We start from the raw sequence: 13486 nt of genomic DNA on the forward strand, positions 1-13486 counted from the left end.
AAAAAAAAAGATGGAAGCGCACTATGCGCGTGATATCAGTTCGGGTAAATATGCTCGGGTGTTCTCATACACCAAAAATGTGACCCATGTACTTGGCAGCACCCGCAATATATTTGGCCCCAGACCCTTGTAGAAACCGGCCACTCCCTCTCTGGCCCAGATCTGCAAAGCCGCATCTCGAACCCCCCGGTACATAAGATGAGCATCATAAGTTTGCAACCGGGACCGCAACACTTGGTATGGATATGTGACAACCCCGGCGAATATTTTCGAGAGACTAGAGATGATGAAGAGATCTAGGTTACCGAGTCCTCGCCACCGCACTTGTGTTGATCCCGCATAGCCATCGCTAGACATCGTCGCAGATGATGTCTTGATCCGGTGCAGTTTCAACTTTTCATAAGCCATGAACTGGAGCGCGCCATGGCTTACTCCAAAAAGAGCTGGAAGAAGACCACGATAGAAGCCTGGAATACCCTCTTGATTATATATCTGTGAGGCACCAGTGGTGAAAGATGCATACGCTCCGGGCGTCCTAGAACTAGTCGATAACATACGAGTCTTAATGACCCAGATAGGATTTGTCAAGATAGATGTCAGCATGCCTGATGTAAAGAACCGATTAAGTCAGTCACCACAAAATTCAGATTTGCGAGCCAGCGTTAAGAATTCAAGCATACCAGCGGCCCCCGAGGCAAGAAAATAATCGGAGGATGTAAGCTCTTCCTCCCGAGAGCTGCGCCAAGTACGCATTGCAGTCTTGATATTGCCATAGCACAAGAAATAAAGGGCCCAGCTGGTCGAGTTGCCGATGATATTGGGCGTCAGTCCCCGGTAGAACGCTCTGATGCCGCCTTCATTCTGGTATATACCGCGGACGACGCGAAGCGAACCGCCCACTCGAGAGGATGAGGATCGGTCAACTAAGTCATTCAGGGGTGAGAAGATTTAGCGACCATCGCACACACTCATCCATCCCAAGCGAGTGTCAACTCAATCGAAATGAAGGGCAGAAGTAGGGGCAGAGGATTGCATGCGTATACACACAAGGACCCGGCTTACCTTGCAGTCGAGTTTTGATCAAATCCAAGGGATGGAGACACAAAGTAGAAACAATTCCAGCCGTGAACCCCGCTACGCTCTCCACAAAGGATGACGACAAGCCATCCTGCCCGTTCATGAACCTTTTGTTACTCCTCCCTGGGTTGCGTTCGTATAGCTTGGTAGAGTGACGGATGGTTGGTTCCGTCATCGACTTTTTCGTCTCCCTCGGCCCGCGTATCGATTACAGTTCGGCGGCGGATATTGCCTGTTCACGCCTAGATCAGGAAGTAATCAATTTATAGATAACAAGGACCTTTCTCAGACCAACGGCGAATTGGCTGCGATTTAATTTAGACACATGTCCAGTCAATTCATTCGATTAAGGAATGGTCGGAAGGCCCAGGGTCTGTCGGTTATCCAAGAAGTCCTTTTTCCTCGTAGTATTCCGCTCATGCTTATTCACCTAGCGCTTGACAGTCAACTTCTACAGACCGAAGCACAGTCATATATGTTCATCATCAGAAAGTACCCTGATATAAATAAAAAAAATCCTTAAAAATACATGGTGTTAATTTGAAGCTCCCAATCATCGACATAATAAACTGAACAAGACAGACTTCCCATCCTTCGCTCAGCCATGAGTTGAAAACTCCCGCTGTAGGCGAAAAAGGCACAACAGAAAAAAAAGAAAACCTCTCGGCCCTGAAAGACTGTTATTTATTATCGGCAAATCCTTGGAGCTCATACACTTTATGCGAGCGGTGAAAACAACCTGGCCATAACATCAGCTCCAATTTCTGATATCGGGAAGGCGAGGGAAGGAGTTCGTTAGAAATACTTGAACAAAGATGGTTTGGGTTCGCTATACGTATAACCTATCAGCTTAATCAGTACACATAGTTCTCAAAACGTCCATGTCGCAATAAAATAAAGTCACCATACCAAGATAAACAATCAAGGGCAGATATCCGCTGCACGCCGAGTCAGTTTTTGTCGTATTTCACGGTGCTCATGTGTCGGACGACTCACTAGTGAATAGCGACCCTTGAAACATCAATAACCTTGGAGATGCGCTCCTAACGTAAAGAAGACTATCAGTAATCGTTACGTGGTTCTGTTGAGGATTGTATGTCTAACCTTGGTCTCTTCCGAAAACTGAACCATTGTGATAGCCACGAAGAGTGTAGGTATCCAGAGAGCTTTATTGGGATAGACAGCGGTGGATATTATATCTCCAAAAGGATCAAATCTTGGTAAATTGTTTGAGGGTAGAATTGCCAAAGCAAAAGGAAAGGATGTCAGTTAAGTAAAAGCGGAGAATAACGTAGTTGGCGGAGAAGGAAGAAAGACGGCGAAAGCTCAAAACTTTTCGGGGGCTAAAAACAGCTGCCGCCGATAAACCCAACTGCAGGAATATTGTATTCACCCTACTCCCACCTTTGTTAAACATTGATTCGACACATCTCGTTCTAACACAATCACTGTCTGATAGCTTTTGTACCATATTATCGGCAATCTTACATATTATCTCCTAGGTACTTTCTGCTAGGTCGTCTACCTACCGATTATCGCTACGCTGCATACGCGCCGCCATGTCCGGTGCAAGGCATTGGTGAGTGGCTGTTTCCCCATTCTAGGGGTTACAAGAGTTTCAGACACTAACAGCTGCTATAGGGAGCAGGATAAAGAGGCCACCGTCTACATTGGCAATCTTGATGAAAGGGTCACAGATAGCCTGGTATGGGAGTTGATGCTGCAGGCAGGGCGCATCGTTAACGTTCACCTGCCGAAAGATCGAGTCACACAGTCCCACCAAGGTTACGGGTTTGTTGAATTCATCAGCGAAGAGGATGCAGAATATGCATCCCGAATAATGAACAGCATCCGTTTATATGGGAAGCCAATACGCGTGAACAAAGCGTCTGCTGACAAGCAGAAGTCGGTGGAAATTGGCGCAGAACTTTTTGTTGGGAACCTTGACCCCATGGTCACGGAACAAGTCCTTTATGATACATTTAGTCGGTTTGGGAATTTGGTCAATTTACCGAAGGTAATCTCGACTATCTGCCGTCTTTGAGAGGTGTGGGCTAACCTTGTCGCAGATTGCACGGGATGACAATAATCTATCAAAGGGCTATGGTTTTGTGTCGTTCGGCGATTTTGAGTCATCGGATGCCGCCATAGCAAACATGAATGGCCAGTACCTCATGAATAAACAGGTCTCGGTACAATACGCCTATAAGAAAGATGGCAAGGGTGAACGTCATGGTGATCAGGCTGAGCGGATGTTAGCTGCGCAAGCCCGCAAGCATAACGTACGCCCGCCGACTCAGCCGTTACCATCACCATTCTCAGGTTCAGGGACCCCTATGGTGCCCGCGACCATGGCCAATGGTGACAGCTCTAGGCCGATCAGCACTGGACCTCCTGACCTAGGGATAGGCAGAGGCGTTGCCCCCCCTAATGTTGGTTTTTCGAATGTGCCTCCCCCACAACAACACAGGTCTGTTCCACCTGCGACACCTCTGGCAAATCCACCACCAGGCTTGCCAGCACGGCCTCCACCTTCACAAGCCGGCTATGGAGGTCCACCGCAGGCTTTCTTACCTCCAGCCTTCAACAATACGGGTCAGCAACCATCTTTTCCTCCACAAACAGCGCCACCTCCAGGCTTCGCGCCTCCCGGCTTTGGCCCTCCTACTGGGAATGCAGCACCCCCGCCACCATTACCCCCAGGATTTCAGCAGCCAGCCTATGGTCGGGGCCGATGAGCATTCAGCTCAATGTGTTAGTTTGGAAGTTAGTCCCCTTCCCAATGAGTACTTGGTTGGGAGCTGCTTGGATATGATGTAACAATTCATCAGAAGAATAGGCCCGAAAAGCTAGGTGGGAAACGAACATCCTTGAAAACTGGGAAGAACCCGAACCCAATTTCTTTCGCATACCAGCCAATCGATAACCCCGATATCAGTGCTGGACTCAGATTTAGCGGAGCACACAACATGTGTATAATGGAACCCTCCCTATTGTTCTCTCTTCTAGCACTCATGGTTGCACCTTTCATTAGGTGCAGACATTGCATGAAATAGGACCCGTGGTTTTAATGCATATAGGCAGATCTCTTGAAGCTCAGATTCTAAGGACAATGAGAATTAGAGGCAAGGCTATTTTAAATAAATTGCTAGTTGAGAGTGCAATCACAAACGTCATCGATCCTTAGTGTGTCTATAGCAGGTACTTGGCTTTGTGCATTAAGGATATTTATGACTTGGATAGAGAGGGAAAATGAAAAAGAACTTTCATATGAAGTCTCGCAGACATATTGCCAGGGCCCTATAAAAGAGGAAAGAGTGAAGAAAGGGAAAAGAATCAATGGTTGCATGTAATACGGTACAGAAAGTGTCTCATGGCCAACGCCATGTTATGAGAATGAAACAAATTTCGGGTCCCTGGGCCGGCCATCGGGACCAATGTTATTCTTAGCAAAACGCTGCTCGGTATATATCCGGCGAGCTTCATCAAAGTCTATCCTTTGGCGTTTCATGATCTTCCTGATTTGCCGTTTAGCTTGGTTATCCAACCCAGCCCTAGTGTCGCCATCTGCAATGTTGGCGGAGAGGTCAAACTGCGTCGATGTCAGTCCCGCCTCTAGGTCATCGGCGAAACTGGAAGGTAGGCGATCGTATATGTAATCAGGAAGTGGGACTAAAGACAACCAACGGGACCGGGTAAGATAGAGGACTTTAAAACTTATCAGCATGATACCCAGTCGGAACTACTTTTTGGATTAGCCTGAGTGCAATATACCTGTACCGCAAACCACAACAGAGATTGTCAAAACGTATAGAAGATAGTATGCCATGGCGACTAGGTCAGTTGGATGGCTGCAAAGCTAGTCAAACAACAGACAGTGTGATAACGTTAACGGCCTCCCCAATACCGGAGGTGAACGGCAAAGTGTTGCGAAGCTCAAATGGCCAAAACTCCTAAAATTATGAATGAGGGATTTTCAACTGGCAGGCAGCTGCCACCGTCAGAGCATATGATGCTTTGGGTTGGAACCAGGATAACCTGGTAGCCTGGGGAGGTCTAATAGTAGGACTCCGTAGAACGGAGAAGGGAAGGCCTGGAAGAGGCAAGTGGGTCTGTGGCTGAACACTTCTGCGATGCCTTCGATCTGAGGCAGCAACCCTGTTTCCATGCACTATTCCTAAAGCGGTCCGCTTAGCGAGACCGCAGACTGCCATTCTTGGCGCTGGCACACACAATCCATCGTTCAGTATACCAGCCTTTGCGTCGACTGATTTCGATCCGTCCTCAATCCACCAGCCTGAAAGAGATAATTCACAATGGCCGCTCAAAGACAGAACGTTTCCAGCGACCTGGTCTGGCAGCTCACCCGTACGTTTAACTCTTCTACGCCATACTCGGCATTCATACCTACTCTCCATCCATCTACGTCAATTTATCTGATGCCCTGGATGTCCAACTAATCCCTAACATTATGAACAGGCAACCAGAATGCTTTTCTGGTCAAGCGTAACAGCGGCGGTGGCTCTCAGTTCTCCCGTGATCCCTTGAACTTGCAGAACAAGCACTCTTTCAAGGTACGAGAGCCCTGATGCCGATGATTTTCATACAGAGGCTGTTTTCATTTTCCTTGATTCTCCTAGCTCAGAGTGCCGATGACTAACATTGATATCGCTTTATTTCAGTACGCTGGATACGCCAACACCAAGGTATTCACGCCCTACAGCCACCAATGACTTAAATGTATGCCCGGACTTGTTTTAACCTGCGATAACAGGCTATTGGTGTGCAGCCCACTGAGAACGGTGGCGTTGTTGTTATTACCAAGAAGTCTGGCAATGCCCAGCAGCCTGGAAAGAATGCCGTTCGCGTGACCTTTGGCCCCAAGGCCTCTACCCGCAAGTAAGCAGAACCGACCGCCTCACTCTTCATGGGTGAAGAATCAACTATCACGTGTCTGTGCTAACTGCCTGGTTGTCACTTTTGTTAGGATCTACAAGGGTGTTGCAGACAAGACCGCAAAGAACGGCTACCGTGCTGACCTCCGTGAGGACGCTGTTGCTCGTGTGAGCGCCATTCGCCGTTCTCAGAAGCCTAAGAAGGATACTCCCCCCCAGAAGCCCAGAGGTGCTCAGGCCCGGAAGGCCGCTGAGCAAGAGTCGGCATAAAGGACAGGACTCGAAGACGAGTAATCGCAAGGGTTGGGCGCATCAAGCATAGTGGCGCCATGCTGGTCAAGGGCGGAAGCGCCCATGTAATTTAGCAATACTGCTACCGGGGCAAATGTGCACCAGGCCATTCAAAATTAAAAGAACCAAAAAGACAAAAACACAAAGAAACACGAGATATGAATACCCATTTCCCCGGACGTCCACCCTGGTTTACCTAGTCCGATTGACGGGGGAACGATCAAACTCTACGTCGTAGTTTTATTCTCCAGCTGGTGTTATGGTCACAAGACTTAGCACATGCTTCTAGTAATAAAAAGGATTCTACAGCCGATGTTCGGGCCGACGGGGGACGAAAGGTTTTAGGGATAAGCGCGAGGCTGTTTTCCTTGAACCGTAGATAGATCCAGATCACCCACCCGCCTTTTTCCGAGGTCTCAACGGCCCAATGGTACAAAACCGGCTGATGGCCTCGGGCATGGTAGTAGGATCCATGAATAGAGGAATTGCCGGAATCCGGGCCGTCGACTTGTTCGGGGGGAGCCGTAAGGAAGTTAAGGACGTGGTATGGGTGGCTGGGATGGCTAGGAATTACCTATTATTTCCATGGATCCAACCCATGGCTCGGATACTATTTTGTTTGCTGTATGTATGTATGTATGGCATACACACAGCCCTTACAATGCATCCTATCATCAGGTACAGGATGTACTGTGCGGTGTACATCGTGCTGTGCAGGACCCCGGTATGCAAGTGGTGCGCTATAAGGAAATTGCCGGAATCTGTTGAGCTGTATAACTGTAGTACCGGAGGTTTGGGGAAAGGGTGTTGTAATTCGTATTGGTTCCCAATAATACTAATTCCTGTGGATATGACGATCTAGTAATGTGTTAGGTACTCCGGACTCAGTAATGTGGTTTTCTCCACATGTGATTGATCTTGGGAACTGTCAGTCATACCTAGGAATCAAGAGACACAAGAGCTATATATATGTGTAGGGGTTTTCCTCAGACAGGATTACTACTGGGCGTACAATCTCCCGATTATATCTACTTGATTGCTTCCGTACCCCTCCCCCCACCCCTCTTCCCCCCCAATTTCCTTTTCCTTTTCCTTTCCCTCCCCTCTTGGCTCATTTACCCCTCTTTCCCTGCTTTAAACCCAGTGTTCCATCCTCCACCCCACATTGACGGTCTCCATCCATTTCTTTATCCTCCTTGTCCTTCAAACTGCCCAGATCGCTAACACATCCCTTTATAACGGAACAGACCAATTCAATTGTTTGATTCATAAATCTCCATCATGGTCAAAGCAGGTGAGTTAGTAATCTTTAGCAGATGGCACTTTCCATGAGTACTAACTCGAAGTGCAGCGGTACTTGGAGCATCTGGTGGCATTGGCCAGGTATATCTCTATCCCTGACCTCCGTGATCTCAATATGACCTTGTTTGATACTAACTATCTATCAAGCCACTGTCTCTCTTGTTGAAGACCTGTCCCTTGGTTGACGAGCTTGCTCTATACGATGTTGTAAACACTCCTGGTGTTACTGCTGATCTCTCCCACATCTCATCTATCGCTGTACGTCGCTGCCTTAATACAAATCGCCCCATGGAAGGGGCGAAAATGGTATCTAACCTGAGCGATTAGAAAATCTCCGGCTTTCTGCCCAAGGATGATGGGCTGAAGCATGCCCTTACTGGTGCTGACATTGTTGTCATTCCGGCCGGTATCCCTCGTAAGTCCCTACCCTTTCGCATTTCTCCTTATATATTTCGCTGGTGGTTGGTTTTCTGATTGTTAATAGGCAAGCCTGGTATGACCCGTGACGACCTCTTCAAGATCAACGCCGGCATAGTGCGAGACTTGGTCAAGGGCATTGCCGAGTTCTGCCCCAAGGCCTTTGTTCTGGTTATCTCAAACCCCGTTAATTCTACTGTTCCTATTGCTGCAGAGGTGCTCAAAGCTGCTGGCGTCTTTGACCCCAAGCGCCTCTTCGGTGTCACCACCCTGGATGTCGTTCGTGCAGAGACCTTCACCCAAGAGTTCTCGGGCCAGAAGAATCCTTCTGATGTTAAAATCCCAGTTGTGGGTGGCCACTCTGGCGAGACCATTGTCCCCCTATTCAGCAAGACTACTCCCGCGGTTCAGATACCCGAGGAGAAGTATGACGCACTGATCCACCGTGGGTAGTCCCAAAGAATCTCATGAATACCCGGCTGTAACCACTAACCTTACTTCAGGTGTCCAATTTGGTGGAGATGAGGTGGTCCAAGCTAAGGAGGGCGCTGGTTCCGCAACCTTGTCTATGGCCTATGCCGGTTACAGGTAGGGATACTAGCGTGCTGTGAAAATACCCGCGGCTAACATGCCATAGGTTCGCCGAGAGTGTTATCAAAGCTTCGAAGGGTCAAACGGGCATTGTCGAGCCTACCTTCGTCTACCTGCCTGGAATTCCCGGTGGTGATGAGATTGTCCAGGCAACTGGCGTGGAATTCTTCTCTACTCTCGTAACCCTAGGAGTAAGATTCAAAACCTCACAGAATCTTCTTTCATACCACGGTAGGCTAACACTATCAAACAGACCAATGGCGCAGAGAAGGCTAGCAACGTTCTGGAGGGCGTGACCGACAAGGAAAAGAAGCTCCTCGAGGCTTGCACGAAAGGCCTTAAGGGTAATATCGATAAGGGCATCGACTTCGTCAAGAACCCACCACCAAAGTAAACGCGCCCACCCCCGTTCATCAGCTGCAGGATTCCCACCCACCAGTCGGTTATTTGCCATCTATATCGCACTCCTGTCTCCACCGAAAGGACCTCGTTCCTTCGGTGACTTACTTTCCAATTCACGAAACTGAAAGAATCCCGCTAATCATTGATACCTGAGCAAGATAGGCTTTGAAGCATGAGATTATTTAAAGACGAATGGATAAATGTGGAATCGTGTCGTTTCGGTGGAAGAGGATAGCAAAGACAGGCAGAATGGAAACGCAATTGTACTCCTCATATCTGCACGCACTTGTCTCAATGTACTGTAGGAGCAGGAAAAGTGGCCTGTGACCCGATTGTAGAGCATTAGCCGAATCGGCTATCCAGTCTATCTGGTGCTGGGCTCGATTTTCAGGTCGTTTTGAAGTATTGCCTCTAGGCTATCTCCGCTGCGAGAATGGACATCTTGATAACGTACGGGCCAGCTGTTCGCACTCCATTCATGATTTGGGTTGGACTGTTTTGATCTGAAATGTTGCTCCTGGAAGCTCACCCGTCTCGGCCTGAACAGTAGTATTAATTCCCAGGTTTGATAGAGCGCCTCGAATGACACCACATGGGAACCATAGGTACTAGAGCTTGGTTAGACAATAACAATTATTGGCTAATTAAGGGGTCAACTGGTAATCCCATACCGCGTGAGCCATGGACACCGCCTCGCTTCTCATAGACATGCTCATCCTTGCAAATGGCCGAAATGAATTATCGGTCAGAACATATACTCCCTATAAGGATTTGTCAGTCGGCCCGCTTCTCTCTCAATGTAGGAGCTGACGTGCGACGATAAACTTGTGTTCATATGGCGACGTGGGTGTGCATACCCGATGATTGGTTTTCAAATTATCGACCTGCTTCTTGAAAAGGATGGTCCATAAGTCTTTGCATAAAAACTTGATAACATCAAGATTATCAGAGAATCTAGGGCGGTCTCGAGAGAATCTACAGAGAGCATAGGCATAAAAACACATGGTTAGCCTGGATTTAGAAAGAACTGAATGGGTGGATTTTCTTGTCCCCCCAAAATACCGTAGCTTACCTTTCTGCAAGACCTTGTCCAACTCTGTATCCAAGAGACTCGAGGCGGAAAAATGTTGTTTCCCTAATCTCATCGTCATCGGGAGTCTTATCATCGGCTGAGAGTTCCTTCGCCAGGCGTTCTGCCATAGGTACCAGCTCTATTAGGAGGAAATCAAGACATGAAGCACTTAGAGCCCGTGCCTGGGGCTCAGAGATACTATACGCCGAAGCTGGCGCATCGAGCGACATCACGTTTAAATGTCGTTTGTTGTTGGCCCCTTATGAAGATGAAGATGGCCCCCGAGATAAGTCTGTAGCTGGTTGGAGCGCAGTAACAGCGGTTATCTTTAGGAATCAGTAATCGTATCCCATGCCCCCTCTATAGAAATCATGGGAGAATTCTGGCTCAATTCCACCACTGTGTGACAGAGAATGGGTGACGGAAGGATGGCTGGTTCTTACCTCATGCGGCCACGGTTGATCTCCGTTGATTAAATAAGTACGTAGTAAAGAGTGTCGGTAGCAGCGGTTCCGCTTCAGCCTCCATTGAATTTGATTTTATTGGCCTCCCCAGTCCACAAGCAATTGTCCAAACGCTTAAGGTAACTAATTAACTCTTTAATCTGATGTATGGAATTGGCCGCCGACGCCATGCACTATTGTCATGCTAAGAGTCTACTTAAAAGATACATGCATAGGCCACGATTAATGAAACATAGATCCGTGTCTCTTTCTGCTCTCCCTCGCAACTATTCTTCGAAACTTATGCCCCCGGGAAGAACCCCATGCTAGGCGAGGTCTTGCTACATTGAAGCCAAATGAACAAACGACAGAACGTAGAGTATGATTTATCCCATATACAAAAAAGATGTGAACGAATTCATTCTCCAATTGAACTTATGCAATGTTATCAAACACCGTAAACCGAATGCGCCGCGACGCCGTTAGATGCTAAGATTGATAAAGTGAGATTATGCATTATAGCCACTTCTTTGGGTGGGAGATTCAGAACTAGTCTGACCGGCGCGAGGAGCAGTCCTGCCATTTGCTAGAGCAGTGTTATATGAACTCTGAAATTCTTGCCGGGGTAAAGATCGATTTAGCAAGCTCAAAGCTGGCCGTTTTAGTGGCCTTACAGGGGAACCATCGTCATTATCGTCATCGCTCCCCGTAAGGTCAATCACCTGGGCTGCAGGACGTTTGTTTGTTGACAAACGAGTTACAGATGATGTCGATGAAGGCTCCCGTGATTGAGCTGGGGTCTGTTGTAGAGATAAACTCGCGGCTGGAAGAGACTCCTGTTTAACGGGCGTGTTTCCAAGTTCCTTTATCTCTATTAGATCATCATCGTCTGACTCAGGAGTAACTCCACCAGCTTCTGAAACGTCGCCGACTTTCGGATTTGACCATCTGCCGTCTGGTTCCATAACAACTTGTTCAACATCTGGAGATGTTGAGCGAAGTATATCATCAACATACCTATATTGTCAGTACCAGGACCAAAACCAGAACCGCTCCATGATGAACTTACTGATCGATTTGTAATGACTCAAAGCTGGTCGCTTTAGAACACACGGGACATGACCACGTTGGGGCCTGTTCTTGCAATTGCAGGAAAGAGTATGCATCAAAGCATTGATTATGAGTGCATATTACCGAGCGACAGGGGACCGCGATTCGAAGGGTAGATAAAGGACACTTCAGTGACATAACACTAGATGTTGCAACGATGTCCGTGTCATTCGCTCTGCTTTTCACTGCTGGCCTTTTAAAATTGTCCTCTAATAGACACCGAAGAGAAATGGACATACTTTCTCGTAGTACTTGGTCCTTCGAGATTATCTTCCTCATCTTCAACTCAGCTACAAGTTCCTCAACTGGATGCCGCTGAACGAGACTGCCAAGCACAAAGAATCTCTAATAGCAGGTCAGCACTGGAGGCTTGATATCAGAACTGAGAGGGTGCTGGATGGAAAGGGAAAGAAAACGAGATAAAGAGATCAACCCGGGCTCAACGCTTGCCTTTGTAGTGAGGGCATAGGTCATAACAATATGATTCGGATATCCAGGTTTCTTGCGAATATAGTCTGTCACATCAGCAGGCCTCGTCGTACCGGGCTTGTTTTTGAGGCCTCGCAAGTTAGCTTTCACCTCATCAAGATTTGCTTTCAGCTCAACTTGGTGAGGGAAAGCAATGTCCGATTTCGTATACTGATTAAGCCCAGTATCTGCAGCACAGTAAACCATTATCCGTAGGTTCGGATCGGCGTGTAACCTTGAAGCTACATCTTGGTTGAGAATCACCCTAAGTTCTACACTGTCCCTAGTCTGTTCGCGTACTTTGCGATATTAGACGGGAACAGACATGGCAAACTGAGGAGTGACATCTGAAAACTCACCTTTGCATTCTACAACAGGTGTAAGCTGCTGGATAACAGTGTAGAAAGGACTTTCTTTGAAATTTAACTGGCCTAGAAGCAAATGAGAATTTATCCCGGAATGTAAAAACATGAAGATTGGCATCGGGAGTATACCAGAAGTGAGTCCATGCGACGTCATCGGTGCGCTCAATGGCGATGGTCGGTGTTGTGTTGGCAACGGTTGGTTAGCTGAAGAAGACTGGTATTGGTGACTAGGTAATGACTGCGGCGTTGAAGGCTGCGGCATTGATCGATGTGCAGTGGCGTACACAGCTCTCTTCAAGTTATCGTACCGCTCAATTTGCCCTCCTTGGTTGAGTCTCTCAATGACTAGCAGATCCAAGAAATAGTTAGCTTTCTATACATCTGATCAACTCTTGTGTGCTTCAAGTGAATACTATTGGAAGCCCCGTTGGCTGGAAAACAACGCCGAGAAACTACAAGGACAACAGACAATCAATAATTCGGAGCTGAAGTGAAGCTTTCACTCCAGAAACAGCGAGCCCCTCACTTCTCAGTATCTCCTTTAGCTGCGCATTCGTCATTGTTTTCACCAAAGCAACCACGCTTTGAAGCTCGGACGACTGGCAAACAGAGGCCATGATGGTAGTAAGAGTGGTGCGATCAGCTGTTATAGCATTCAAAGAGTAAGAAGAATTTCAAGAGGGGATTCCAAAACAGGCGCACAATATCTGGCGACTCTGATAAAAGACATCTCAATCCTTCTCTTTACTTGATTTGGCGAAGGCAAAAAAGAGAGAAGATAGGATAAAGTTCCAAAAGTAAACCTCGCTTTGAAATACTACCAGGAGACTGCTTTAATGAAAAGAACAGAGCTTCGGTTGGCACACACCCCAGCTGGGATTGTTTTGCGACCGGTCCAGTCGGCGATGATTGCGGAGGTGAGAAAACGGTCTCCGATAGGATGACATAAGATATCCACCGCCCGTAATTTACAACAGTAGAGAAGACAAGAGCAGCTAATCCAAAAAGGGAAGGGAAAAAAAAAAAAAAAAAAAAAAAAAAAAAAAAAAAAAA

General features: G+C 47.5%; 6 protein-coding genes across 6 annotated transcripts; 3 read left to right on the plus strand and 3 right to left on the minus strand.

Annotated features, from left to right (window-relative positions):
* On the minus strand, positions 1-1593 carry BDV37DRAFT_265867 (putative mitochondrial folate carrier protein Flx1). Its single transcript, XM_032083853.1, has 3 exons — positions 1063-1593; positions 681-923; positions 1-605 (listed from the first exon to the last, which is right to left on the minus strand). The coding sequence occupies exons 1-3, from the start codon at positions 1250-1252 to the stop codon at positions 22-24; spliced, it is 1017 nt and encodes a 338-aa protein (XP_031934631.1). The 5' UTR covers positions 1253-1593; the 3' UTR covers positions 1-21.
* Positions 1594-1944: 351 nt separating this feature from the next.
* On the plus strand, positions 1945-4140 carry BDV37DRAFT_59713 (U2 snRNP complex subunit HSH49). Its single transcript, XM_032090934.1, has 3 exons — positions 1945-2656; positions 2719-3094; positions 3147-4140. Exons 1-3 carry the CDS (start codon positions 2637-2639, stop codon positions 3813-3815), a joined length of 1065 nt encoding a protein of 354 aa, XP_031934632.1. The 5' UTR covers positions 1945-2636; the 3' UTR covers positions 3816-4140.
* Positions 4141-4465: 325 nt separating this feature from the next.
* On the minus strand, positions 4466-4906 carry BDV37DRAFT_289516 (DUF2015 domain-containing protein; the record flags this gene model as incomplete). The annotated part of the gene is made up of 2 exons (XM_032088491.1): positions 4466-4785; positions 4852-4906. 2 exons carry the CDS (start codon positions 4904-4906, stop codon positions 4466-4468), a joined length of 375 nt encoding a protein of 124 aa, XP_031934633.1.
* Positions 4907-5099: 193 nt separating this feature from the next.
* BDV37DRAFT_59802 (60S ribosomal protein L28) lies at positions 5100-6545 on the plus strand. Its single transcript, XM_032090935.1, has 5 exons — positions 5100-5445; positions 5557-5651; positions 5760-5783; positions 5852-5976; positions 6065-6545. Exons 1-5 carry the CDS (start codon positions 5394-5396, stop codon positions 6240-6242), a joined length of 474 nt encoding a protein of 157 aa, XP_031934634.1. The 5' UTR covers positions 5100-5393; the 3' UTR covers positions 6243-6545.
* A 999-nt stretch (positions 6546-7544) lies between these two features.
* Positions 7545-8967, plus strand: BDV37DRAFT_277010 (malate dehydrogenase; the record flags this gene model as incomplete). The annotated part of the gene is made up of 8 exons (XM_032085675.1): positions 7545-7557; positions 7615-7646; positions 7713-7823; positions 7893-7980; positions 8050-8427; positions 8486-8570; positions 8620-8764; positions 8827-8967. The coding sequence occupies 8 exons, from the start codon at positions 7545-7547 to the stop codon at positions 8965-8967; spliced, it is 993 nt and encodes a 330-aa protein (XP_031934635.1).
* A 484-nt stretch (positions 8968-9451) lies between these two features.
* On the minus strand, positions 9452-13050 carry BDV37DRAFT_277011 (transport protein particle component-domain-containing protein; the record flags this gene model as incomplete). Its single annotated transcript, XM_032085676.1, has 11 exons — positions 9452-9583; positions 9647-9736; positions 9833-9950; positions 10048-10258; positions 11017-11507; positions 11560-11785; positions 11840-11945; positions 12051-12367; positions 12428-12499; positions 12563-12778; positions 12903-13050. 11 exons carry the CDS (start codon positions 13048-13050, stop codon positions 9452-9454), a joined length of 2127 nt encoding a protein of 708 aa, XP_031934636.1.
* Between the last annotated feature and the right edge of the window lie 436 nt (positions 13051-13486).

This window comes from Aspergillus pseudonomiae, assembly GCF_009193645.1.
Source record: "Aspergillus pseudonomiae strain CBS 119388 unplaced genomic scaffold BDV37scaffold_165, whole genome shotgun sequence".
In the NCBI taxonomy this organism is placed as follows: domain Eukaryota; kingdom Fungi; phylum Ascomycota; class Eurotiomycetes; order Eurotiales; family Aspergillaceae; genus Aspergillus; species Aspergillus pseudonomiae.

What these genes read in the sequence shown, in the direction of transcription:
- BDV37DRAFT_265867 (XM_032083853.1), bottom strand. Translation starts at nt 1,252, where the DNA reads ATGACGGAACCAACCATCCGTCACTCTACCAAGCTATACGAACGCAAC. An exon ending in GATCAAAACTCGACTGCAAG is followed by an intron (nt 924 to 1,062) that starts GTAAGCCGGGTC and finishes TGAATGACTTAG; the next exon opens with TTGACCGATCCTCATCCTCT. An exon ending in TCTTGCCTCGGGGGCCGCTG is followed by an intron (nt 606 to 680) that starts GTATGCTTGAAT and finishes TCTTTACATCAG; the next exon opens with GCATGCTGACATCTATCTTG.
- BDV37DRAFT_59802 (XM_032090935.1), top strand. Translation starts at nt 5,394, where the DNA reads ATGGCCGCTCAAAGACAGAACGTTTCCAGCGACCTGGTCTGGCAGCTC. An exon ending in CCTGGTCTGGCAGCTCACCC is followed by an intron (nt 5,446 to 5,556) that starts GTACGTTTAACT and finishes CATTATGAACAG; the next exon opens with GCAACCAGAATGCTTTTCTG. An exon ending in AGAACAAGCACTCTTTCAAG is followed by an intron (nt 5,652 to 5,759) that starts GTACGAGAGCCC and finishes GCTTTATTTCAG; the next exon opens with TACGCTGGATACGCCAACAC.
- BDV37DRAFT_59713 (XM_032090934.1), top strand. Translation starts at nt 2,637, where the DNA reads ATGTCCGGTGCAAGGCATTG. An exon ending in ATGTCCGGTGCAAGGCATTG is followed by an intron (nt 2,657 to 2,718) that starts GTGAGTGGCTGT and finishes CAGCTGCTATAG; the next exon opens with GGAGCAGGATAAAGAGGCCA. An exon ending in ATTTGGTCAATTTACCGAAG is followed by an intron (nt 3,095 to 3,146) that starts GTAATCTCGACT and finishes ACCTTGTCGCAG; the next exon opens with ATTGCACGGGATGACAATAA.